The sequence below is a fragment of the Cherax quadricarinatus genome, chromosome 29 (genome assembly GCF_038502225.1).
Source record: "Cherax quadricarinatus isolate ZL_2023a chromosome 29, ASM3850222v1, whole genome shotgun sequence".
Lineage (NCBI taxonomy): Eukaryota > Metazoa > Arthropoda > Malacostraca > Decapoda > Parastacidae > Cherax > Cherax quadricarinatus.
In genome coordinates, this window is record NC_091320.1 from 6,326,277 (window position 1) to 6,353,747 (window position 27,471).

Genomic DNA, 27,471 nt, shown 5'->3' on the forward strand with positions numbered 1-27,471 from the left:
ACGGGCTTGTGTTCCACACTCATTTGGTCGGACGGTAGTGCCTCCCTGGGTGGTTGCTGTCTACCAACCTATTATCTAATACCAACTTAAATTTTGACTTAAATTTGGCTAAATCACTGATATGTAAATTACATGAAGACCACAAGCTTTGCACCTGTGTAATTCTGTAAATTTTCCATCAGATTTCGTACTTTTGGTGTCATTACTTTCAGTAAAAGACTTTCTACCATATCAAAAGATTTAAAAAAAAAAAAAAAGTGGAGACTGGGAGCACTATTAATTTCAGGGGTCTGGGCAGTGAAAGGGTTAACCCTTTGAGGGGTCCATGGTATAGTATTACAGCATTGAACTAAGGGTCTATAGCATAGTACTACAGCATTGAGCTCAGGGTCTGGTATAAACCTTGGTAATAAATACCGACAAGTTGGTTTAGAAAGACACGTAAGCAAACACTATGACATATTTATTAGAAAACGTTTCGGTCCTGGGACCTTGATCACTTCTGTGATCAAGGTCCCAGGACCGAAACGTTTTCTAATAAATATGTCATAGTGTTTGCTTACGTGTCTTTCTAAACCAGCTCAGGGTCTGTATCATAGTGCTACAGCATTGAACTCAGGGTCTGTGGCATAGTACTATGGCATTGAGCTTAGGGTCTGTGGCATATTAATGCAGCATTGAGCTCATGGCCTGTGGCATAGTAATAAGAACATAAGAATGTAGGAACACTGCAGAAGGCCTACTGGCCCATGCGAGGTAGGTCCTTATCAAAACGACCTCTACCTAAAGCTACCCAAGAAATAACTCCCGTACCCAATGACACCAATCAAACCAGCCCCTCCCACTCATATATTTGTCCAGTCTCTTCTTAAAGCTACCCAAGGTCCTAGCTCCTATCACCCCACTGGGAAGACTGTTCCACGCATCTACAACTCTGTTAGAAAACTAGTACTTACCTATGTCCTTTCTAAATCTAAATTTATCCAACTTAAATCCATTATTTCTGGTTCTTACTTGGTTCGACACCCTCAATACTTTATTAATATCTCCCTTGTTTATGCCCGTCATCCACTTATACACTTCAGTGATATCTCCCCTCAATCTACGCCTCTCCAGAGAGTGGAGATTTAAGGCTTTGAGTCTATCTTCATACGGGAGGTTCTTTACACAGTAAATCATTTTAGTCATTCTTCTCTGTATGTTCTCTAATGAGTCTCCATCCATCCTGTAGTAAGGGGACCAAAACTATGTTCTTATGTCCCCTTATGTCGCATTACTCTTATGAGTAATGCGACATTGAGCTCAGGGTCTGTGGCATAGTACAGTGGCATTGAGCTCATCTCACTCAGATAAGCTATGAGCAGTATGGTTTAAAATAGTGAATTAGCACTGTATTTTTGGATGGTTTTTATTTTTTTATTCTCAGTTTCGTTTGATAGAAAGGAAGACATATTACAGAAATAGAGGTGATTTTGATTGGTTTCAGAACTGAAAGTTGCTTGAAAATGAGCTGAAATTGGCAGAAATATTCAATTTTTGTCAATATTCCTGAAGACGCTAATCATGTCACTCGTCTAATACGTGTCCAAGTGGCTGATATGATTTGATTTTATGAATTTGCTGACATTATTTATACAGGTATTACAACAATGCAGTAGCCTGCATAACCATGGCCATATACTTTACATTTGGTTCCATCATCTGTGTGTCTGCCAGAAGTACTTGTAACCAGTCCTAAGCCTGACAACTACATCAGTCAGTCTTTTCATATCGTAAGTTTTTCCATAAAAGTACTTATCTACGTTCGTCTTATAGTGGGTTATAGACCTACTCAGGCTTCTAACTGGATTCCTATAACATGCAGTTTCATTATTTACTTTTAATTTTATTCCTAATGCTAGACACTGACACACCAAAGTTATAGCCTACATTTTCCTTCAGGGCACTTTTTTTTGGCTAACGTATGAAGCTTGGGTTGTAAATGCTGCAGCGAGGAGGCGGTAGGAGGCAGTGGAGATATCCTGTCTAAAGGCAATGTGTGGTGTAAATATTATGCAGAAAATTCGGAGTGTGGAAATTAGGAGGTGTGGAGTTAATAAAAGTATTAGTCAGAGGGCTGAAGAGGGGTTGTTGAGGTGGTTTGGTCATTTAGAGAGAATGGATCAAAGCAGAATGACATGGAGAGCATTTAAATCTGTAGGGGGAGGAAGGCGGGGTAGGGGTTGTCCTCGAAAAGGTTGGAAGGATGGGGTAAGGGAGGTTTTGTGGGCGAGGGGCTTGGACTTCCAGCAAGTGTGCATGAGCGTGTTCGATAAGAGTGAATGGAGATGAATGGTATTTGGGTCCTGACAAGCTGTTGGAGTGTGAGCAGGGTAATATTTAGTGAAGGGATTCAAGGAAACCAATTATTTTTATATAGCCGGACTTGAGTCCTGGAAATTGGAAGTACAATACCTGCACTCTAAAGGGAGGATTCGGGATATTGGCAGTTTGGAGAGATATGTTGTGTATCTTTATACGAATATGCTTCTAAGCTGTTGTATTCTGGGCACCTCTGCAAAAACAGTGATTATGTGTGAAAGTGTTGAATAATGATGAAAGTACAGTATTTTCTTTTTGGGGATTTTCTTTCTTTTTGGGTCACCCTGCCTCGGTGGGAGATGGCCGACTTGTTGGAAAAAAAAAAATCAATTTTATTATGAAGGAGTTATCCAGTGTGTGATGGAATCCATAATAAATATACATTAATTTATTTTTCGCATATTTATTAATATCTATACTGGCTTCTCCAATGAGCATGTTGATAGGGTCATTAAGTGAGTCAAGAGCCTTCAGTGATGACATAGAATCAGTAATAATCATAGAGTCAGGCTCAGTGTCATAAGTTAACTTTAACACCATTAGGATGGTAAACAATTCAGTTTGTAGTGTAGATGCCTAGTTGTTAATTCTTATGCCTAACTCAACATAGTTCCTATCATTCTTAATTAGGGAGGTGGCAGCAAGAGCAGATGCAGCCCTGCTAGTAAACTCTTGCTCAGATCCATCACTTGTGATCAATTATTTCTAAATGTAAGTGAGAAATTTCTTCCTGAGCAATTGCTTTTGCAAGTGATTTAAGAAAGGGATTACTAGTGGTGAACTTGTGAGGAACTTGCAGAAATGCTTTCTTTACAGTATGTAATTATTATCGTTATTATTATTTTTTTTTTTTTCAACAAACCGGCTATATCACATCGTGGCAGGGTGACCCAAAAAGAAAAACTAAAGTTTTTCTTTTAAAATTAAATAATTTATACAAGAGAAGAGATTACTAGCCTCTTGCTCCCGGCGTTTTAGTCGTCTCTTACGACACGCATGGCTTACAGAGGAAGAATTCTGTTCCACTTCCCCATGGCAAATTATTATTGTTACCATTATTATTATTATTATTATTATTATTATTATTATTATTATTATTATTATTATTATTATTATTGTTATTATTATTATTATTATTATTATTATTATTATTATTATTATTATTATTATTATTATTATTCTTTCAACACACCGGCCGTATCCTACCAAGGCAGGGTGGCCCAAAAGGAAAAACGAAAGTTTCTCCTTTTACATTTAGTAATATATACAGGAGAAGGGGTTACTAGCCCCTTGCTCCCCGCATTTTAGTCGCCTCTTACAACACGCATGGCTTATGGAGGAAGAATTCTGTTCCACTTCCCCATGGCAAATTATTATTGTTACCATTATTATTATTATTATTAAGTGATTTTAAATGAACACAGCTTCCTTGGAGGGGTGAAATGCTCTTGTTGTCTAGTGATACAGTTCATGCAAGTTATAAAATTTAATGGAATTCCATGTTTTTACAACTATCTGTGGTATTTTGGATTAGTTGAGAATTGTTCTTTCCATGGTATTGTGGATCAGTACAGTAGTGTGAGTTACTTGAGAATTGTTCTACTCTCGATACTATGGATTAATTGTGAGCTGTTCTAGTTATGGTGCTGTGGGTCAGTTGAGACTTGTTCTAGCCACAGTATTGTGGGTTAGTTGGGACTTGTTCTTGCCACAGTATTGTGGGTTAGTTGAGACTTGTTCTTGCCACAGTATTGTGGGTTAGTTGAGACTTGTTCTTGCCACATTATTGTGGGTTAGTTGAAACTTGTTCTTGCCACAGTATTGTGGGTCAGTTGAGACTTGTTCTAGCCACAGTATTGTGGGTCAGTTGAGACTTGGTCTTGCCACAGTATTGTGGGTTAGTTGAGACTTGTTCTTGCCACAGTATTGTGGGTTAGTTGAGACTTGTTCTTGCCACAGTATTATGGGTTAGTTGAGATTTGTTCTTGCCACAGTATTGTGGGTTAGTTGAGATTTGTTCTTGCCACAGTATTGTGGGTTAGTTGAAACTTGTTCTAGCCACAGTATTATGGGTTAGTTGAGACTTGTTCTAGTCACAATACTGTAGCTCAGTTCAGTTCAATTCAATTCAAGTTTATTCTCTATAAGGGTTACAATGTGGGGTTTACAGGTTTTGGGTATTGTGTGGTTTACATGTTATAAAATACTAATTACAGAGGGGTCCACTAGGACACCTAGCATGGCTAGGCATTTCGAGCAGACTTAGATTAATTTTTTTATTATTATTATTATCACACTGGCCGATTCCCACCAAGGCAGGGTGGCCCGAAAAAGAAAAACTTTCACCATCATTCACTCCATCACTGTCTTGCCAGAAGGGTGCTTTACACTACAGTTTTTAAACTGCAACATTAACACCACTCCTTCAGAGTGCAGGCACTGTACTTCCCATCTCCAGGACTCAAGTCCGGCCTGCCGGTTTCCCTGAATCCCTTCATAAATGTTACTTTGCTCACACTCCAACAGCACGTCAAGTATTAAAAACCATTTGTCTCCATTCACTCCTATCAAACACGCTCACGCATGCCTGCTGGAAGTCCAAGCCCCTTGCACACAAAACCTCCTTTACCTCCTCCCTCCAACCTTTCCTAGGCCGACCCCTACCCCGCCTTCCTTCCACTACAGACTGATACACTCTTGAAGTTATTCTGTTTCGCTCCATTCTCTCTACATGTCCGAACCACCTCAACAACCCTTCCTCAGTCCTCTGGACAACAGTTTTGGTAATCCTGCACCTCCTCCTAACTTCCAAACTACGAATTCTCTGCATTATATTCACACCACACATTGCTCTCAGACATGACATCTCCACTGCCTCCAGCCTTCTCCTTGCTGCAACATTCGTCACCCATGCTTCACACCCATATAAGAGTGTTGGTAAAACTATACTCTCATACATTCCCCTCTTTGCCTCCAAGGACAAAGCTCTTTGTCTCCACAGACTCCTAAGTGCACCACTCACCCTTTTCCCCTCATCAATTCTATGATTCACCTCATCTTTCATAGACCCATCCGCTGACACGTCCACTCCCAAATATCTGAATACATTCACCTCCTCCATACTCTCTCCCTCCAATCTGATATCCAATCTTTCATCACCTAATCTTTTTGTTATCCTCATAACCTTACTCTTTCCTGTATTCACTTTCAATTTTCTTCTTTTGCACACCCTACCAAATTCATCCACCAATCTCTGCAACTTCTCTTCAGAATCTCCCAAGAGCACAGTGTCATCAGCAAAGAGCAACTGTGACAACTCCCACTTTATGTGTGATTCTTTATCTTTTAACTCCACGCCTCTTGCCAAGACCCTCGCATTTACTTCTCTTACAACCCCATCTATAAATATATTAAACCACGGTGACATCACACATCCTTGTCTAAGGCCTACTTTTACTGGGAAATAATTTCCCTCTTTCCTACATACTCTAACTTGAGCCTCACTATCCTTGTAAAAACTCTTTACTGCTTTCAGTAACCTACCTCCTACACCATACACCTGCAACATCTGCCACATTGCCCCCTATCCACCCTGTCATACGCCTTTTCCAAATCCATAAATGCCACAAAGACCTCTTTAGCCTTATCTAAATACTGTTCACTTATATGTTTCACTGTAAACACCTGGTCCACACACCCCCTACCTTTCCTAAAGCCTCCTTGTTCATCTGCTATCCTATTCTCCGTCTTACTCTTAATTCTTTCAATAATAACTCTACCATACACTTTGCCAGGTATACTCAACAGACTTATCCCCCTATAATTTTTGCACTCTGTTTTATCCCCTTTGCCTTTATACAAAGGAACTATGCATGCTCTCTGCCAATCCCTAGGTACCTTACCCTCTTCCATACATTTATTAAATAATTGCACCAACCACTCCAAACTATATCCCCACCTGCTTTTAACATTTCTATCTTTATCCCATCAATCCCGGCTGCCTTACCCCCTTTCATTTTACCTACTGCCTCACGAACTTCCCCCACACTCACAACTGGCTCTTCCTCACTCCTACAAGATGTTGTTCCTCCTTGCCCTATACACGAAATCACAGCTTCCCTATCTTCATCAACATTTAACAATTCCTCAAAATATTCCCTCCATCTTCCCAATACCTCTAACTCTCCATTTAATAACTCTCCTCTCCTATTTTTAACTGACAAATCCATTTGTTCTCTAGGCTTTCTTAACTTGTTAATCTCACTCCAAAACTTTTTCTTATTTTCAACAAAATTTGTTGATAACATCTCACCCACTCTCTCATTTGCTCTCTTTTTACATTGCTTCACCACTCTCTTAACCTCTCTCCTTTTCTCCATATACTCTTCCCTCCTTGCATCACTTCTACTTTGTAAAAACTTCTCATATGCTAACTTTTTCTCCCTTACTACTCTCTTCACATCATCATTCCACCAATCGCTCCTCTTCCCTCCCACAAACTTCTGCTGAACACTCTAACACTACATTTTTAAACCTACCCCATACCTCTTCGACCCCATTGCCTATGCTCTCATTAGCCCATCTATCCTCCAATAGCTGTTTATATCTTACCCTAACTGCCTCCTCTTTTAGTTTATAAACCTTCACCTCTCTCTTCCCTGATGCTTCTATTCTCCTTGTATCCCATCTACCTTTTGCTCTCAGTGTAGCTACAACTAGAAAGTGATCTGATATATCTGTGGCCCCTCTATAAACATGTACATCCTGAAGTCTACTCAACAGTCTTTTATCTACCAATACATAATCCAACAAACTACTGTCATTTTGCCCTACATCATATCTTGTATACTTATTTATCCTCTTTTTCTTAAAATATGTATTACCTATAACTAAACCCCTTTCTATACAAAGTTCAATCAAAGGACTCCCATTATCATTTACACCTGGCACCCCAAACTTACCTACCACACCCTCTCTAAAAGTTTCTCCTACTTTAGCATTCAGGTCCCCTACCACAATTACTCTCTCACTTGGTTCAAAGGCTCCTATACATTCACTTAACATCTCCCAAAATCTCTCTCTCTCCTCTGCATTCCTCTCTTCTCCAGGTGCATACACGCTTATTATGACCCACTTCTCGCATCCAACCTTTACCTTAATCCACATAATTCTTGAATTTACACATTCATATTCTCTTTTCTCCTTCCATAACTGATCATTCAACATTACTGCTACCCCTTCCTTTGCTCTAACTCTCTCAGATACTCCAGATTTAATCCCATTTATTTCCCCCCACCGAAACTCCCCTACCCCCTTCAGCTTTGTTTCGCTTAGGGCCAGGACATCCAACTTCTTTCCATTCATAACATCAGCAATCATCTGTTTCTTGTCATCCGCACTACATCCACGCACATTCAAGCATCCCAGTTTTATAAAGTTTTTCTTCTTCTCTTTTTTAGTAAATGTCTACAGGAGAAGGGGTTACTAGCCCATTGCTCCCGGCATTTTAGTCACCTCATACGACACGCATGGCTTACGGAGGAAAGATTCTTTTCCACTTCCCCATGGACAATAGAAGAAATAAAGAGGAACAAGAGCTATTTAGAAAAAGGAGAAAAACCTAGATGTATGTATATATATATGCATGTGCGTGTCTGTGAAGTGTGACCAAAGTGTAAGTAGGAGTAGCAAGATATCCCTGTTATCTAGCGTGTTTATGAGACAGAAAAAGAAACCAGCAATCCTACCATCATGCAAAACAGTTACAGGTTTCTGTTTCACAGTCATCTGGCAGGACGGTAGTACTTCCCTGGGTGGTTGCTGTCTACCAACCTACTACCTATTAATTCTTAACATTAAATCCTTACAGATTATGGTATTAAGGCTAAGTGACTATATCATAATTTGTGAGTTTAGCAATGTGAATGCTTTTGTTTTGGCACAATACAAAGTGTCTGTATTGGAGTATCATAGGCAAACTTATGACTAGTAAGGATTTATTATTTTAAGATTAAGATTAGTATTTCTGGGTTTATAGTCAGTGGGTGAGTGAGTGTAATTGTGAACCACCAGGTGGTTATCATGTAGTTAGTTGTCGGGGTGGATCAGGGAGATAAGATGTTTTCTAACTGTAGTTTTGAAAGTGATGAATGTGTCTGCAGTTCTAGAGTTTTCAGGTAGGGTGTTCCAGATTTTAGGTCCTTTGAAATACATTGAATTTTTGTAAAGGTTTAATCGAACACGGGGAATGTCATAGAGATGTTTGTGTCTGGTGTTATGCCTGTGGATCCTGTCACAACTATCAAGAAAGCATTTTAGATCAAGGTTGATATTGGAATTTAAGGTCCTGTAGATATAGATTGCACAGTAGTAAGTGTGGATGTTCTGAACAGGGAGAAAGTTTAGATCTATGAAGAGTGGGGGGGGGGGGGTGTTGCCAGGGATGGGATTTAGTGATTATTCTTACTGCGGCTTTTTGTTGGGTTATTATTGGCTTTAGGTGTGTTGCTGCAGTTGAACCCCAAGCACAGATAGCATAGGTGAGGTATGGATATGTAAGTGAATGGTATAGTGTGAGAAGTGCAGTTTGCGGCACGTAGTATCGTATCTTGGAGAGGATCCCCACCATTTTGGATACTTTTTTTGTTATGTGTTGGATATGGGTGCTGAAATTTAGGTTGTTGTCGAGGTATAGGCCAAGAAATTTGCCCTCATTATGTCTGGCAATTAGAGTGTTGTCGATCTTGATGTTAAGTTGCGCAACACCTGCTCTGCTACCAAACATAATATAGTAGGTTTTGCCAGTGTTAAGTGTAAGTTTATTGGCTGTCATCCAAGTCGATATTTTGAGCAGCTCCTCGTTAACAATGGTGTTGAGGGTGGCAAGATTAGGGTGGGAGATGACATAAGTCGTGTCGTCAGCAAAGAGAATGGGTTTCAGGTGTTGGGATATGTTTGGAAGATCATTGATGTAAATGAGGAAGAGCAGGGGTCCAAGAACACTTCTCTGCAGAACTCTAGTATCAAGTGGCCGTATTGATGAGGCTGTGTCTTTAATGGTGACATACTGATACCTATTAGAAAGGTAGGATTTGAAATATGCAAGCATATGGCCTCTTATACCATAGTGGTCAAGTTTGTGGAGTAGGATGCCGTGGTCTACTGTGTCAAACGCTTTTCTTAGGTCAATAAAAATTCCTAGCGGATGTTCCTTATTTTCCAATGCTGTGTAAAGCAGGTCTAGCATTTTTATAATTGCATCGTTAGTGCTTTTATTTTTCCTGAATCCACATTGGCAGGGGTTGAGTATGTTTTGTGACGTTATAAATGAATGTAGTCTCCTGTGCACGAGTTTCTCGAAGATTTTGGATAGCAATGGTAAGTTTCATATTGGCCTATAGTTGTTTACATCTCTAGGGTCACCACCTTTATGTATTGGTGTAACCCTTGCTGTCTTGAGTAGTTGAAACTTGTTCTAGCCACAGTATTGTGGGTTAGTTGAGATTTGTTCTGGCCACAGTATTGTGGGTTAGTTGAGATTTGTTCTGGCCACAGTATTGTGGGTTAGTTGAGATTTGTTCTGGCCACAGTATTGTGGGTTAGTTGAGATTTGTTCTGGCCACAGTATTGTGGGTTAGTTGAGATTTGTTCTGGCCACAGTATTGTGGGTTAGTTGAGATTTGTTCTGGCCACAGTATTGTGGGTTAGTTGAGATTTGTTCTGGCCACAGTATTGTGGGTTAGTTGAGATGTTCTGCTCACAGTACTGTGGGTTAGTTGAGATGTTCTGCTCACAATACTGTGGGTTAGGTGAAACTTTCTCTAGCTATTATATTATTACTTTATTCTTCTTAATATTCAAACATTTTTGTATTTCAGAACTTTTCATTAAGACTTCACAACTTTGGAAATCTCTGGCTCCCACTGAAAAAGAGAAGTGGACATGTGAATATGAGAAAGATAAGATAATATATGATGACAGGTAGGTTAAGACACTTATCTTTGTGATATATGATAACAGTAGGTTATGACACTTTGTAATATATGATGACAGGTATGTCAAGACTCATTTTCAAATATATGATGACTAGTGCATAATTAAAGGTGAATACAGGAAAGAGTAAGGTTATGAGGATAACAAAAAGATTAGGTGATGAAAGATTGAATATCAGATTGGAGGGAGAGAGTATGGAGGAGGTGAACGTATTCAGATATTTGGGAGTGGACGTGTCAGCGGATGGGTCTATGAAAGATGAGGTGAATCATAGAATTGATGAGGGAAAAAGAGTGAGTGGTGCACTTAGGAGTCTGTGGAGACAAAGAACTTTGTCCTTGGAGGCAAAGAGGGGAATGTATGAGAGTATAGTTTTACCAACGCTCTTATATGGGTGTGAAGCGTGGGTGATGAATGTTGCAGCGAGGAGAAGGCTGGAGGCAGTGGAGATGTCATGTCTGAGGGCAATGTGTGGTGTGAATATAATGCAGAGAATTCGTAGTTTGGAAGTTAGGAGGAGGTGCGGGATTACCAAAACTGTTGTCCAGAGGGCTGAGGAAGGGTTGTTGAGGTGGTTCGGACATGTAGAGAGAATGGAGCGAAACAGAATGACTTCAAGAGTGTATCAGTCTGTAGTGGAAGGAAGGCGGGGTAGGGGTCGGCCTAGGAAGGGTTGGAGGGAGGGGGTAAAGGAGGTTTTGTGTGCGAGGGGCTTGGACTTCCAGCAGGCATGCGTGAGCGTGTTTGATAGGAGTGAATGGAGACAAATGGTTTTTAATACTTGACGTGCTGTTGGAGTGTGAGCAAAGTAACATTTATGAAGGGATTCAGGGAAACCGGCAGGCCGGACTTGAGTCCTGGAGATGGGAAGTACAGTGCCTGCACTCTGAAGGAGGGGTGTTAATGTTGCAGTTTAAAAACTGTAGTGTAAAGCACCCTTCTGGCAAGACAGTGATGGAGTGAATGATGGTGAAAGTTTTTCTTTTTCGGGCCACCCTGCCTTGGTGGGAATCGGCCGGTGTGATAATAAAAAAAAAAAAAAAAAAATAGTGCATAACAGCATTCATCTTTGTAATATATAATGAGAGGTTTTAAATATTTACCATTTTGTAGTCCTGATCTGTTAACTCATAACAGAATTCCAGGAGGGTCCCCCTTATACAGCATGTTAGTTTCCAGGCTACTGCTGTAGAGAGAAAATTGCTGTAAAGTGAAACATAGCCTTTTTTCACTTTCAAATGCATATAAAAGCCTGATAATATGTTTACACTGTCATATATTAAGTGAGCAGTAGAGCTAGGCCTTAACCCTTAAACTGTCTAAATGTTGCTCTACGTTTATGTGTGTAGCGTTTCGACCTTTATTTTCTCAATTTGAAAGAATGTAAAAAAAACATAGATCTACATTTGGAGCCCCCCCACACTTGGACGTAGATCTACGTTTGGACAGTTTAAGGGTTAAAAATGCATGTACTGTATATACATTACTTTTTCTTCTTCTTTCAATGCACTGGCAGTATCCCATCAAGGCAGGGTGGCACAAAAAGAAAAGCGAAAGATTCTCTTTTTAACTTTAGTAATGTATACAGAAGGGGTTAACATACATTACTTACCTTAAAATATTTTCATCCTTACCTTATAGTGAATGGTGAATACATTGTTGTAGGAAGTCTGAATAAATGAAGAATGGGTATAATTCACAGCTGCTGTATTAGTGAAATGCTATAAAGAAAAGCACTGTAAAGTGTGGCCTGCCTGTCCAGTTTGTTTATCTTGCAAATATTGTTCCATATGTTTAACTTTTTTTGACTAAAAGATTTTCCTCTTTTTATGCAGATTTGTTTTATGCAACTCATATGTTATGTGATGTATATTTTTGTTGTGAGGGTTGTATGAAAATATAAAAATACCTAACAATACAGAACAGTATATGAGCTAAGCACTAAGCCCACTTTTATACTATTATATCTAATTGATGCTTAGTGTGTCTCTCCTTCTCTCTCTCTCTCTCTATTTTTTTAACAGGGTTTCACAAGGTTAGGTTAAGGATCCCTAACTTTATTGACAAGTTAAGGATTCCTAACTTTATTGACAAGAGCTGTTACCTACATCAGCTCATTTGAAAGCATTTTTATTATTATGATACATACAAGTAGGGAACAGGATGAAGTTGGAGCCATCTGTGGGTCAGCATTTTCATGTGATTAACTGATTTTATCTCATTGATATCATTATACTGTATGAATGTGTTCTAGACTCGAGTCATCCTTGGGGATAAATGATCTCAGATGAAGTGATGTTCTGGAGAAGGGTACAGCCAGAGTGAAGTTGCTGCTTTCTGCCCATCTTATGGTATAGAAGCTTGCTTCTCGCTGTCCTCAAAGTGAGCCAAGTGTGGTACTTTGACAGTGTTGGCCTTGTAACAGTATGGCCACCCACATCCCTCCTATGTTGAAGGCTCTGCTGAAATGACAGATCTATCCAAGATGGATCCAGGCGAGAGATGAGACATCTTGCTCTGTTCTCTACTCTGTCAAGCAGTTGCAGGTGAGAGGAGGGGGGGGGGGCAGGCAAACCAAGAAAGTGGAGCATACTCAAGGTGTGAGCATACTTGTTCTTCATACAGAATCTTGCAACCCCTACTGTCAAGCAGATGTGAGATAGGACAAAGTGCTGTAAGCTTCCTGGCTGCCTTGTTTGCAAGATTTACAACGTGGTTCTTCATGGTCAGTTTGGAGTCAAATTTCACCCCAAGGATATCAACGTCTTCCCCAGGTATCAACACCCTCCCATTCATACTCACTAGTGCACTGGCATTACCATCATGGTGCCTAGAGACCATCATCATTTGTGTTTTCTCAGGTGCAAATGTTACTTGCCATCGGTTTCCCCAAGCTGATATAGCTCTTAGCTGGTGATTGATGTAGCTTAGAGCAGCTGGCATTTCTTGTCTTGGATAAGTGAATGTCAGAGTACAGTCATCTGCATATGCATGGGATTCCATCACATTGGTCCCAGCACACTTCCTTGTGGAACACTTGCCCCAGTAGAATGTCTTGCTGATTCTGTTCCATTGAGAACTGCCCTTAGAGATCCACCATGAAGGTAATCACTGAGGAGACATAGTGTAGAGCCTGCAATTCCCAGTGCTTGCAGTTTTACCAAGAGGCCCTGGTGCCACACTCGGTCAAAAACACCAGCAATGTCCAGTGCTACTACACAGCTGATTTTGGTTTCATCTAGTGACTGGTGCCATTTAGTGGACAGGTTTAACAACAGATCAGCAGCAGAGTAACCTTTCCTGAAGCCATATTGATGGCCACAAAGTAGTGAGTGGTAGTCAAAAAGCTCTGTCATTTGTGTTGAGATTATTGTCTCAAGGATCTTGCCAGTGATTGACAGGAGTGACACTGGCTTGTAGTTGCTGATTTCTGCTCTGCCTTTTTCCACAGAGAAGGCCATTTACACTGTACTAGGCAGTGCTGAAAGATACAAGTTAGAGGTGCTGCTAGCTGGTCTGCACATCTCAGCAAGCTTGGGCTCAACTTGTCTAAGCCCACAGCCTTTTCTTGGTCAAGCGATTTAAGAAGGAAATGCACTTCCTTCTGCCTTATTGTCACCACTAACAGTTTTGACACAGTTCTTGCAGCTAGCCAAGCAGGGTCCCTTGCTGGATCAGGAACTTGCATTTTGGTAGCAAAGTATTCGGCAAATAGGTGTTGACTACTAGTAGAGGTGGTCCCATCCTGTCAATTTAGAGGTGGAATGAATTCATCAGGCAGATAACCTTGTCTGTCCTTGACCAGGGACCACCAGGTTTTGGAGCCTACTCTACCTGATGCTAGCTTTCTTTTTGTGTCCTCCTTTCATTTAGCAATGGCCCAGTTTTGAACTTCACCCATATGCCTACAGGCATACCTGTGCAAGTTCCTGTTATAGGCTGTAGGATGTCTCTTATACCTTCACCATGCCTTGTACCTAGCAGTAACAGCCTCTCTACAATGAAAGCCAAACCAAGGCTTCGTCACATATTGCCGGTGAGGAATGTGTTCTTGTTGTAGATTAAGGATGTGTCCAGTGAAGGTTTTCACTTGGTTGTCAATATCCCCTTGGAGAAGAGCACTCCAATCGGTGGTGGTGAGCCCAGAGCAAAGGGCTTCATGGGACTGAAAAATTACCTGGGTGGGCTAAATTGGGATATCCTGACTATGGGTCAGGATATCCCTGACAACTTTTGTTCTGAGTAGGGAAATTAGATTTAACAAAAATGATCCCAAATGGATGAACAATAGATTAAAACATCTCACTGGTCAAAAGAGAGGCATATATAGGCATATCAAAAGAGGGGATGGGCAGTTAAGAAATCAATATATTCAATTAAAGAGAGAAATAAAGAAAGAAATAAGAAAAGCAAAAAGGGATTATGAGGCTAAGGTTGCAAGGGATTCAAAGACTAACCCAAAAGGGTTCTTTCAGGTATACAGAAGTAAGATTAGGGATAAGATTGGCCCACTTAAGAGTAACTCTGGTCAGATCACTGACAGTGATAAGGATATGTGTGAAATTCTTAATACCTACTGCCTCTCAGTTTTCACCCAGGAAAATACTAGCGATATTCCTGAAATAATAGATTATGTAGAACAGGATGATAAACTATATACGATTGCGGTAACTAGTGATATGGTCCTCAGACAAATAGAGAAACTAAAACCTAACAAATCCCCAGGTCCTGATGAACTGTTTGCAAGGGTGTTAAAGGAATGTAAAGAGGAACTTAGCATACCTTTGGCTAATCTTTTTAACATATCACTACAAACTGGCATAGTGCCTGATAATTGGAAAATGGCAAATGTAATACCTATTTACAAGGCATGTGACAGGTCCTTGGCTTTGAACTATAGACCAATAAGCCTTACCTCCATAGTGGGAAATTTTATGGAATCAATAATTGCCGAAGCAATTCGTAGCCATCTTGATGGGTTAAATTGATTAATGAATCTCAACACAGTTTTACAAAGGGGCATTCCTGTCTTACAAATTTACCAACTTTTTTCACTAAGGTGTTTGAGGAGGTAGATCATGGTAATGAATATGATATTGTGTATATGGGCTTCAGTAAGGCTTTCGATAGAGTTCCACACCAGAGGCTATTGAGGAAACTTAAAGCACACGGAATAGGAGGAGAAATTTTTTCCTGGGTAGAGGCATGGCTGACAAATAGACAGCAGAGAGTTGGCATAAATGGGGAGAAATCAGAATGGGGGCACGTCACAAGCAGTGTTCCTCAGGGGTCAGTGTTGGGCCCGTTGTTGTTCACAATTTACATAAACGACATAGATGAGGGAATACATAGCGAAATAAGCAAATTTGCTGATGACACCAAAATAGGCCGTCCAATTCATTCTAATGAGGACACTAGAGCACTCCAGGATGATTTGAATAAACTGATGCAATGGTCGGAGTAGTGGCAGATGCAGTTTAATATTGAAAAATGCAAAGTTCTAAATGTTGGACAGTTAAATAACCATGCCATATATAAACTAAATAATGTAGATCTTAATACTACTGATTGCAAAAAGGATTTAGGAGCTCTGGTTAGCAGTAATATAAAACCAAGACAACAACAGTGCATTAGTGTTCGCAATAAAGCCAACAGAATTCTTGGCTTCATATCTAGAAGTATAAATAATGGAAGTCCTCAGGTTGTTCTTCAACTCTATATATCCTTGGTTAGGCCTCATTTAGACTATGCTGCTCAGTTCTGGTCACTGTATTACAGAATGGATATAAATGCACTGGAAAACGTACAAAGGAGGATGACAAAGATGATCCCATGTATCAGAAATCTTCCCTATGAGGATAGACTGAGGGCCCTGAATCTGCACTCTCTCGAAAGGTGTAGAATTAGGGGGGATATGATCGAGGTGTATAAATGGAAAACAGGAATAAATAAAGGGGATGTAAATAACGTGCTGAAAATTTCCAGCCAAGACAGGACTTGCAGCAATGGTTTCAAGTTGGAAAAATTCAGATTCAGGAAGGATATAGGAAAGCACTGGTTTGGTAATAGAGTTGTGGATGAGTGGAACAAACTCCCGAGTACAGTTATTGAGGCTAAAACGTAGTGTAGTTTTAAAAATAGGGTAGATAAATACATGAGTGGGTGTGGGTGGGTGTGAGTTGGACCTGACTAGCTTGTGCTGCTGGGTCTGATGCAGTGCTCCATCCTTGAGTGGAGATGACCAGACTGGGTGGGTCATTGGGCTAATCCAGGGGGGGGGGTCATTGGTCTAATCTGGTGGGGGGGGACATGGACCTGCTCCACATGGGTCAGTAGGCCTGTTGCAGTGTTCCTTCTTTCTTATGTTCTTATGTTCTTAATTGCCTCTTTCCCATAGCCAGGTTGTGCATGTGGACTCCTCACCTCGTTCTGTTGGGATCTTAAGTGTTGTAACAACAGCCTTGTGGTCAGACAATCCAATGTATCTGAGGGGTTGACAAGTGACTATACCTTCTGCCAGATCACTCACTACTGGGTCAGGGGAGGAGCCAGAGATGTGAGTAGGGAAATCAACAAAGCTTCTCATGTCAAATACTGCAAGAAGGTCATCAAAGTCCCTCCGTATAAAGTATTGGTTGAGGTCACCAACAATTATGATATGTTGACAGTTGTGTTGGAGCAGAAGGGAGTCCACATTTTCCATTAGGAAGTTGATGGAGTCTGCACATGCACATGCTAGTACAGAAGTACTAGTGTTTATGCTTAGCTTGAAGAACATCAATGTGCTGGGCATGTACGCTTTTAGAGAAGCACACAACACCACCACCTTGCCCTTGCCTGTCTCTTCTCATCCATGAGATGTAGCCAGCAATTCTTGCAAAATTTTCTGGCGTCCTGTTGTCCAAAAATGTTTCAACAACAGCTATCATGTTGGGACGTCGAGTGTTCACAAAACTGTGTGTGAACACTCCAACATTAGTAATGAAACCTTTAATGTTGGCCGACAGGATGCTGATAGACTGGCTCCTCATGATGTGGTCAGCTTGAAGTGGTGGGTGTGTAAGGCATGTAAGGTGCCTGCCCTGCTCCCCATCCTGTTATGTAGAAGCTAACCTCTTGCTGTCCTAGGAGTGAAGTCAAGTATGGTACTTTGACAGTATTGGCTTTTTACATAACAGTAAGGCCACCTGCATCCCTCCAGTGTTGAAGGCTCTGCTGAAATGACAGATCTATCCAAGCTGGGTCCAGGCGAGAGATGAGGCATCTTGCTCTGTTCTCTTTTCTGTCAAGAAGTCACAGATGAAACGGAGGGCAGGCAGTCTAAGAAAGTGGAGCATTCTCAAGGTGCTAGCCTACTTGTGCCTTGTACAGAATCTTGCAGCCTCTGCTGTTGATCACATGCTAGATATGTTGAAGTGCTGTAAACTTTCTAGCCGCCTTGTTTGCAAGATTTACAACGTGGTTCTTCATAGTCAGTTTGGAGTCAGATTTCACCACAAGGATATCAACTTCATCCCTGTGTACCAACACTCTCCCATTCATACTTACTACTGCTTCAGCATTACCATCATGATGCCTAGAAACCATCATCATTTGTGTTTTCTCATTAGCAAATGTGACTTGCCATTGTTTTTCCCAGGCAGATTCAGCTGTAAACTGGTACAGTGGAACCTCAAAAATCGAACTTAATCCATTCCAGGAGCTAGTTCTAAATTCGAAAAGTCTGAAATTCAAAGCAATATTTCCCATAAGAAATAATGAAAATACAATTAATCCGTTCCAGAAACCCAAAAATATTCACACAAAAAATACATTTTATAGAGATTAATTACAGTTTTACATACAACAAATACTATAGTTTTTAATTATGTATAGTAATACAGTACATATAAAATAACATTTTTACTTACCTTTATTGAAGATTGGTGATGGCATCTGGAAGATAGGGAGGAGGAGAGAGGGAGTAGGGGTTAGTGTTTGGAAGGAGAATCCCCCTCCATTAGGACTTCAGGTAAAGCCCTCTCTGGGGTTACTTCCCTTCTCTGTTTTTTAATGCCACTAGGACCAGCTTGAGAGTCACTGGACCCCTGTCTCACAAAATAACTGTCCACAGTCCTCTGTTTCTGGCGCCTCTTTAACATTTCCCTAAAATGGGACATGGTTCTGTCACTGAACTTGTTGCAAAGATGGCTTGTTTCAGCTTTCTCTGGGTGGTACTTCTGCACAAACATTTGGACATCATTCCACTTGGCACAAATCTCCTTAATCTTTGAAGAAGGCACTTCATCCACTCCCTCTTCCTCCTCCTCTGAAGCAAGTTCCTCAGCTGTGGTCTGACACTGCTCCAGATGAAGCTCTTGCAGCTCTCAGTGGTTAGCTCTTCCCTGTGGTCTTCCACCAACTCTTCCACATCCTCACCACTCACCTCCAACCCCAGGGTGTTCCCCAATGCCACAATAGAGTCCACAACAGGCAGAGGGTGAGCTGGGTCAGGGTCAGGGTCAGCCTCAAACCCTTCAAAATCCCTCTTTTGGACACAATCTGGCCACAATTGTCTCCAAGCAGAGTTCAAAGTCCTGGAAGTCACTCCCTCCCAAGCCTTACCTATAAGGCTTATGGAGTTGTAGATGTTGAAGTGATTCCTCCAGAACTCTCTTAAGGTCAACTTAGTGTCTGTGGTCACTTCAAAGCACTTTTCAAACACTGCTTTTGTGTAGAGTTTTTTGAAGTTAGAAATGACCTGCTGGTCCATGGGCTGGAGGAGCGGAGTGGTGTTAGGAGACAAGAACTTCACTTTTATAAAACTGAAGTTCTTAGACAAGAGGTCTAATAAGTTTGGAGGATGAGCAGGAGCATTGTCCATTAACAGGAGGCACTTGAGTGGCAATCTCTTTTCCTGGAGGTATTTTTTCACACTGGGGCCCAACACTTCATAGACTCGCTCTTTGAAAATTTGTCTTGTGACACATGCCTTATGATTAGCTTTCCACAAGACACATAACTTGTTCTTAAAGACATTGTTTTTCTTAAGCACTCTGGGATTTTCTGAATGATACACAAGTAAAGGCTTCACTTTAAAATCACCACTAGCATTAGCACAGAACAAAAGAGTAAGCCTGTCTTTCATAGGCTTGTGTCCTGGCAGTGCCTTTTCCTCCTGTGTGATGAAGGTCCTTTTTGGCATTTACTTCCAAAACAAGCCTGTTTCCTCACAATTAAACACTTGTTCAGGTTTGAATTCTTCACTGTCTATGTACCCCTTAACCTGTAAACAGTCCAAACGTATATATACGTTTTTTCAACATTTGAAAGTACGTAAAAAAAAGTAGATCTTCTGTTTGTTTTTTTACATTTGAAAATGTGTAAAAAACTTTGGTCTACTTTTTTTTCTTTGTTACATTTGAAAATATGTAAAAAAAATGTATATCTACTTTTGTAGCACCACACATGTGAACGTAGATCAGCTTGGACCGTTTATGGGTTAACCCTTTCAGGGTCCGTCCCGTAGATCTACGGCTTTACGTTCAGGGTCCAAACCGTAGATCTACGCCATGAGCTCAGCTCACTCTGATAAACTGTGAGTGGTACATTTGGGCCTAGATATGAGAGAATACATCTATGTGGTATGTGTGCACCACATAAAACAGATCCTGCAGCACACTGTGTATAATGAGAGAAAAAAACTTAAATCATGATTTTTCGATTAAAACAGCAACTTTGCAGTGTTTTTTCGTATGTTTTTTATAGTTGTATTTGCGATTTCTTGGTCTCATTTGATAGAATGGAAGACATATTACAGAAATAGAGATGATTTTGATTGGTTTTAGCACTGGAAATGGCTTGAAACTGAGCTCAAAGTAGCGGATATGTTAAATTTTTGCCAATATTCAAGAGTAAACAAACGACCTCACACGTCTAATACACGCCAGCTGGTGGGTCTAATATACATCCACAAATATGGTGATGATATTTATACAATTATTACAGTATTGCATAACAGTAAATCTTCTATTTTTTGGTGTGAATAAAAATTCATTAAGTGAATAAAAAATCAAAATGGAATTTATTTGTAAAGCCTCAAAACATAACTAATGAACAGAGGAAATGTTAGTTTAGTGCCAGGAATGCCTACATTGTTTATTCTGGACCCTATTTTGAAATTGGAATATTTTGAACTTTGTGTTAAATTGGCCAAATTAACAATTTCCGATCACTTTATTTTGTAGTTGAAACAGTTGACTTGGCGATTTCTTGTGCTCAATCGATAGAATAGAAGTAATACTAGTGAAATAGCTAAGAATTTGGTTGATTGGAATAATGTAATTGGCCTAAAATGGGAGTCAAAGTCGGCAAAATCGCCGATTCGTAAATGTCGCTGACACATCAAAATTCGCGAGAGCATAATTTCGTCAATTTTCCACCAAATTTCGTACTTTTTGTTTTATTACCTTCACAAAAAGATTCTCTACGATTTCATAAGAAAAAATAACAAATTTTTTTTTTTTAAATTCTTGGACACTGGTGCGTGACTCCAGATTTGGGCCTTGGACCCTGAAAGGGTTAAACTCCTGTACAAACTTCTCAGCCGCCCGTTTTTCTGAACTGGCTGCCTCACCATGTCCTACAACATTGTGTATGCCACTACGCTTCTTAAATCTGTCAAACCAGCCTCTGCTGGCCTTAACCCTTTGAGGGTCGACAGGCCCTCTCCGAAACTCGTTCTCAGGGTCGGCCAAATTTAAAAAAAAAAAAAAAATATTTTCTCTTATGAAAAGATAGAGAATCTTTTCCCGATCATAAGGACACCAAAAGTTTGAAATTTGATGGAAAACTTACGGAATTATGCTCTCGCAAAGTTAGCGGTCTCGGCGATGTTTACGCATCGGAGATTTTGCCCACTTTGAGCCCCATTTTCGGCCAATTCCACTGTACTAGTCGACAAAAAAACATGAATATTTCGCTAGAACTCCATTTTTTCTATCGAATGGGTTCAAGAAACCACCCATTTATGAAATTCAACTATCCAGTACAGTGGTCAGAATTTAGCAATTTTGCCAATTTCACACAAATTTCAAAAGATGCCAATTTCCGAATAGGGTCCAGAATAAACAAGAAAGACATTCCTGGCACTAAAATGACATTTCCTCTGGTCATTAGTCACGTCTCAAGGCCCCTCTTATATTATTTTGCTTTCCACTTTGAATTTTTATTCTCACAAAAAATATAAGATTTACTGTTATGCAGACTACTGCATTAGTGTAAAAAATGGTATAAATATTATTGATGCACTTGAGAAAGAATATTAGACTCACCAGTTGACGTGTATTGCACGCTTGGCACGATTTGTTTACTTTTGAAATTTGGTAAAAATCGAACATTTCTGCTACTTTGAGCTCAATTTCAAGGTACCTTTCATTGTAAAACCAGTCAAAATCATCTCAATTTCTGTAATATGTCTTCCATTCTATAAAGTGAGACCAAGAAAACTAGAATACAACAATAAATGCCATACGAAAATACAGTGCAAAGTCGCTGTTTTATTCCAAAAAAATGGAAAAAGTTTTTTTTTTCTCATTATGCACTGTGTGCTGCAGGATTTTTTTTAGACTGTGCACACTGACCACATAGACCCATTCTTTCATATGAAGGCCTACCAGCTTTCTCCCACTAGATTTGAGGGCGCTAGAATTTAGGCGTACTAGTACGTCAAAAACCCTGGGTCGTAAGCCGTACTAGTACGTCCGAAACCCTCAAAGGGTTAAATTCACTATCAGCACTGGTTCCAGGAGTTTTCTGTAGCAGATCGGCATGCAACTTCCTTGCCTTTTCGCAAATAATCGTCTCTGAAACACTATCACCTGCAATCTCTTTATCCTTGATCCACACCAGCAACAACTTCTCAACCTCTTCAACTATTTGTGGTCTTTTTTTGGTTAGCATATTAACACCTTTTGCAACATCAGCTTCCTTGATTTGTTCTTTCTTAGACAGGATAGAACCAATGGTCAACTTGTTTTTCCCATACATCCTGGCAAGCTCAACAAGTCTCACACCACTCTCATACTTCTGTATTATTTCCTTCTTCACATCTATGGTGTTTCTTATTTTCTTTACCACAGGGGTACCACTAGCAAATTTCTTTGGGCCCATGGCAGCTTATTTCACAGTCCCACAAGCACTAAACACAACGAAATAATCGTAAAATGTGTGAATGAGAGCGCAGGTTAACGTTCACTCAAGCATAAACAAAGCTAGACTGCTCACGGCGCCTGCACGGGGATGCGGACAGAGCGGGCCCACAGACATGACCCGTACTCAGCGGTCCGAAAATAGGGGCGCGTTCGATAATAGGGACACAGTTTGTCCGAAAAAATGGTCCTATTTTCAAAACGTTCGATATTTGAGGTTCCACTGTAATTGATATAATTTTGAGCAGCTGGCATTTCATCTCTTGGATAAGTAAATGTCAGTGAGCAGTCATCTGCATATGCATGGGATTCTGGGATGAGATTGAGGAGGTCGTTGAAGTAGACATTCCATAAAAATGGCCCAAGCACACTTCCCTGTAGAGCATTTGCTCCAATAGGATGTCTTGCTGACTCTTTCCCATTGAGAACTACACATTAGAACATAAGAAAGAAGGAACACTGCAACAGGCCTACTGGCACATGCGAGGCAGGTCCAATTCATCCACCGACTTAAGCCGATGCCTTAACCCTTTCAGGGTTTCAGCCGTACTAGTACGGCTTACACCCCAGGGTTTTTGACATACTAGTACGCCTAACTTCTAGTGCCCTCAGATCTAATGAGAGAAAGCTGGTAGGCCTACATATGAAAGAATGGGTCTATGTGGTCAGTGTGCGCAGTATAAAAAAAATTCCTGCAGCACACAGTGTGTAATGAGAAAAAAAAACTTTGATCGTGTTTTTGGATTAACCCTTTCAGGGTCCATCCCGTAGATCTACGGCTTCACATTCAGGGTCCAAACCGTAGATCTATGCCAAAATTCTAGCGGTGTCAAATTTAGCGCGAAAAGGCTGGTAGGCCTACATATGAGAGAACGGGTCTGCGTGGTGTGTGTGTGTGCCATAAACAAAAATTCTAGGCACCCGCATAGCATTGTGGGAATGCTGGCTCAGTTACCTTTGTTCACCATGCCTCGTCGCAAGGCAGCTCTCACTCCAAGGAAAATTGGGACTCTCCTCTTCCTATCTGATAGTTCTGACTCTGATGGAAGTGGAAATGAAGACGAATTCTTTGGCTTTGATCAGTTAGTGACCGAAAGGAATGACCAGGATATTGATAATAGTGCAGAAAACCCTGATGATCCTCAACCTTCTACCTCTGGTGTGGGCATTCCTCAGTCACGGTCAGTTGTACCTCATCGCAAGAGAAAACTATTATTTTCACGTGGCCAGGCCTCTGGCTTCAGTAATGATGATGATAGTGATGTGGATTGTGATTTTATTGCTCTTGACGATCATTCGAGTAGTGATAATGAGGAAACATTCACCAGTGAAGCGTTGGTATGTACGCCGCCGCATGCGCTCGAGTAGTGTTCCCTATGCAGTGCCCAGGGGACGGAGTACATCCCGGAGTATATCCCGTGGCCCTACACCAGGAATAGACAGTGAAAGTGAGGATGATGTGGCTACACTTGGCATGGATAGACCACAGGCATCAGTAGGTGGTGGTAGTGGTGATGGTAGTGCCACGGCCATGCGTGACTCACCAGCCCAGGCTGGGACCCAAGCTGCTGACTCCTCAGTTCAAGGACAAAGCAGAGTGTCAGCCACCAGCCCACCACAACCACAACTACCTGCACAACCAGCCTATGATGTCCATTATCCAACAGCAAACCGTATCTGGGATTGGCAGCAAAATCCCAATTTTGTTCCCAAGCCCCACCACTTTGATGACTCTCAAAGTGGAATTCTACCTACTTGTCCCCTTGGAACCACGGCCAATGAACTGGAATTCTTTGAACTATTCTTTGACCAGCCCTTGATGGAAACTATTGTCAGGGAAAGTAACAAGTATTTTTAGTACACCATGGCAAATACGATCATATCACCACAGTCAAGACTACACCGGTGGAAAGAGACGACTGTTGCAGAAATGTATTTGCTTTTTGCAACAATAATGCTTATGCCTCATGTCTATAAGCATAATATAAAAGCATACTGGTCCACATATTGGCTGATTTCTACCCCGGTCTTCAGTGAAATCATCCCAGTGAACAGGTTTATCTTACTGTTACGTATGTTGCACTTCTCTGACAAAACCAGGCCTGACAGAAGTGACAGGTTATACAAGATTAGAAATGTTTTTATGTATCTGAAACAAAAGTTCAACATGTACTTTTATCCATTCAAGAATCTTGTAATTGACGAGTCTTTGATTTTGTTCAAAGGTAGACGTCGTTCAAGCAGTATATACCGAGTAAGAGGAAACGCTTTGGTATAAAACTGTTTGTACTCTGTGACTCTGACAGTGGTCTGGTATTGGATATTGTTGTATACACGGGATGTAAAACATTGAAAGATACCAGGCTCTTTTTGGGTATCTCAGGTGACATAGTGAGAAGCATGATGGCACCTTATCTTGGTAAGGGGCATACATTATGTACCGCTAACTGGTACACAAGCCCTTTACTCAGTGATTTCTTGCGAGTGAACAAGACAGATGTGTGTGGCACAGTGCATTCTAATCGTAAGTATATACCCAGGTTCAATGCAGGTGCTCGTAGTGATGAGGTGCAGGTGTTTATTGCCAATGACATCATGGCATTATGGTGGCATGACAAATGAGATGTCACATTGTTAACAACCATTCACCGTAACGAAATGCAAGACAGTGGCAAAGTTGATAGAGTGACTAATGAACATATTCGAAAACCAGTGACAGTGATTGATTATACACAAACATGCACTTGGTTGACAAATGTGACATGCACATTGGCTTTGTTGATTGTGTTCATAAGAGTTACAAGTGGTACATGAAACTTTTCTTCCATCTCATGGACATTTCAATGCTCAATGCATATAATATGTACCAAATGAAGACTGGCAACAGACCACTGTATGGTGAATTTTGTTTGTCTGTTGTCAGACAACTCATAATGAAGTACCAGGTAACAACACCTGCTATACAACAAGGTCCTCAAACTCCTCAGAATATACCCAAGCGTTTGAGGAGGGAAGGTGATCATTTCATAATACAGCTTCCTGCAACTAAGAAGAAATTTGCTCAGAAGAGATGCATTGTCTGTGCACAAACAAAACAGCGGCAACAAAGAAGCAAAGACACTCGGTTTATGTGCGAGGAATGTAAGGTACCTCTGTGCATGGTGCCTTGTTTCAAGAAGTTCCACAAGCTCCAGCAGTTCTAAAAACATGTCCAGCGATTGTAAATATATGATAGAACATTAGTATTATACAAGATTTGTGCATGTTTATTGTAATAAACAAAAGTGGTAAACAATAATATGATAATAACTTTCGTGCGGTTATTGTGTTCAATACAGTGAGTTTATATATATACATTATATACAGGCCTCAAATATCTCAGGCCCCAAATGTTAGTAGGAAAAGAAAAAATAGAAAAGAAAAAAACTACAAAAAACGTAAAATAAAATAATGCGCGTATGTGGAAATTGTCGATGTTGCCTCCACCTGGTCATTTTGGGTCAACTTCTCGGCACTGTATCTCGGTAAGTACTGATCAGAATTGTTTTTTGTTTTATTACCTTCACAAAAATACACTCTTTAATTCTGTAAGAATTTTTTTTTTTTTTTTTTCAAAATTTCTTGGACATTGGGGCACCAGTGTCAAAGAAAGTCGCTGTTTTAACCCTGAAAGGGTTAAAACAGCAACTTTGCATTGTATTTTCGTATGGTATTTATTGTTGTATTCTAGTTTTCCTCGTCTCATTTTATAGGATGGAAGACATATTACAGAAATTGAGATGATTTTGACTGGTTTTACAATGAAAAGTACCTTGAAATTGAGCTCAAAGTAGCAGAAATGTTCGATTTTTACCAAAGTTCAAAAGTAAACAAATCATGCCAAGCGTCCAATACACGTCAACTGGTGAGTCTAATATTCTTTCACAAGTGCACTGATATTATTTATACCATTTTTACACTAATGCTGTAGTCAGCATAACAGTAAATCTTCTATTTTTTTGTAAGAATAAAAATTCAAAGTGGAAAGCCAAAGAAATATAAGAGGGTCTTGGGGATGTGACTAACGAACAGAGAACTTGTTATTTTAGTGCCAGGAATGCCTTTCTTGTTTATTCTGGACCCTATTCGGAAATTGGCATCTTTTGAAATTTGTGTGAAATTGGCAAAATTGCTAAATTCTGGCTGCTTTATTGGATAGTTGAAATCGGTAAATGGGTGGTTTCTTGTACTCATTTGATAGAAAAAAAGGCGTTCTAGTGGGCAAAATCGCCGATGTGTAAACATCGTCGAGACCGATAACTTCCCGAGAACGTAATTCCGTAAATTTTCCATCAAATTTCATACTTTTGGTGTCATTATGATCAGGAAAAGATTCTCTTATCTTTTCATAAGAATAATTTTTTTTTTTCCGAAAAATTTTCGACCCTGAGAACAAGTTTTGGGGAGGGCCTCTCGACCCTGAAAGGGTTAAAGAATATCATTTCTAGGTGAGTAGGGATGGCAATATCAATGAGCTGGGCATGTACACTTTTAGAGAAGCATACAGCAACACCTCCTCCTTGCCTTTGCCTGTCTCTTCTGATCCATGAGGTGTAGCCAGCAATTCTTGCAAAATTTTCTGGAGTCCTGTCATCCAAAAATGTTTCATTTACAGCGATTATGTCAGGACGTTGAGTGTTCACAAAACTGTTTGTGAGCTCTCCAACATCGGTAATAAATCCTCTAATGTTGGCCAACAGGATGCTGATAGATTGGCTCTTCATGATTGTGTTCAGCTTGAGTTGGTGGGTGTGTAAGGTGCCTGCCCCTGAGACAGGTAGGACACCGGGTCAGCTGCTGGGATGTAGGTCTGTGGTCTTGTATGAGACACAAACCACCTGCTGGGCCGAGATAGGAGTAACTGGGTGGGTGACATATGAATATGTTCATC

The 27,471-nt window shown here is 40.4% G+C and overlaps 1 protein-coding gene across 1 annotated transcript in view; it reads left to right on the plus strand.

The window, feature by feature from the left end:
* The window catches only part of LOC128688897 (transcription factor A, mitochondrial), an 80,973-nt gene that overhangs the window by 22,659 nt on the left and 30,843 nt on the right, over positions 1 to 27,471 (plus strand). Inside the window, exon 3 of the mRNA XM_053776925.2 lies at positions 10,239 to 10,341. Coding sequence (XP_053632900.2) covers positions 10,239 to 10,341 — 103 coding nt within the window. The remainder of the gene's footprint in view (positions 1 to 10,238; positions 10,342 to 27,471) is intronic.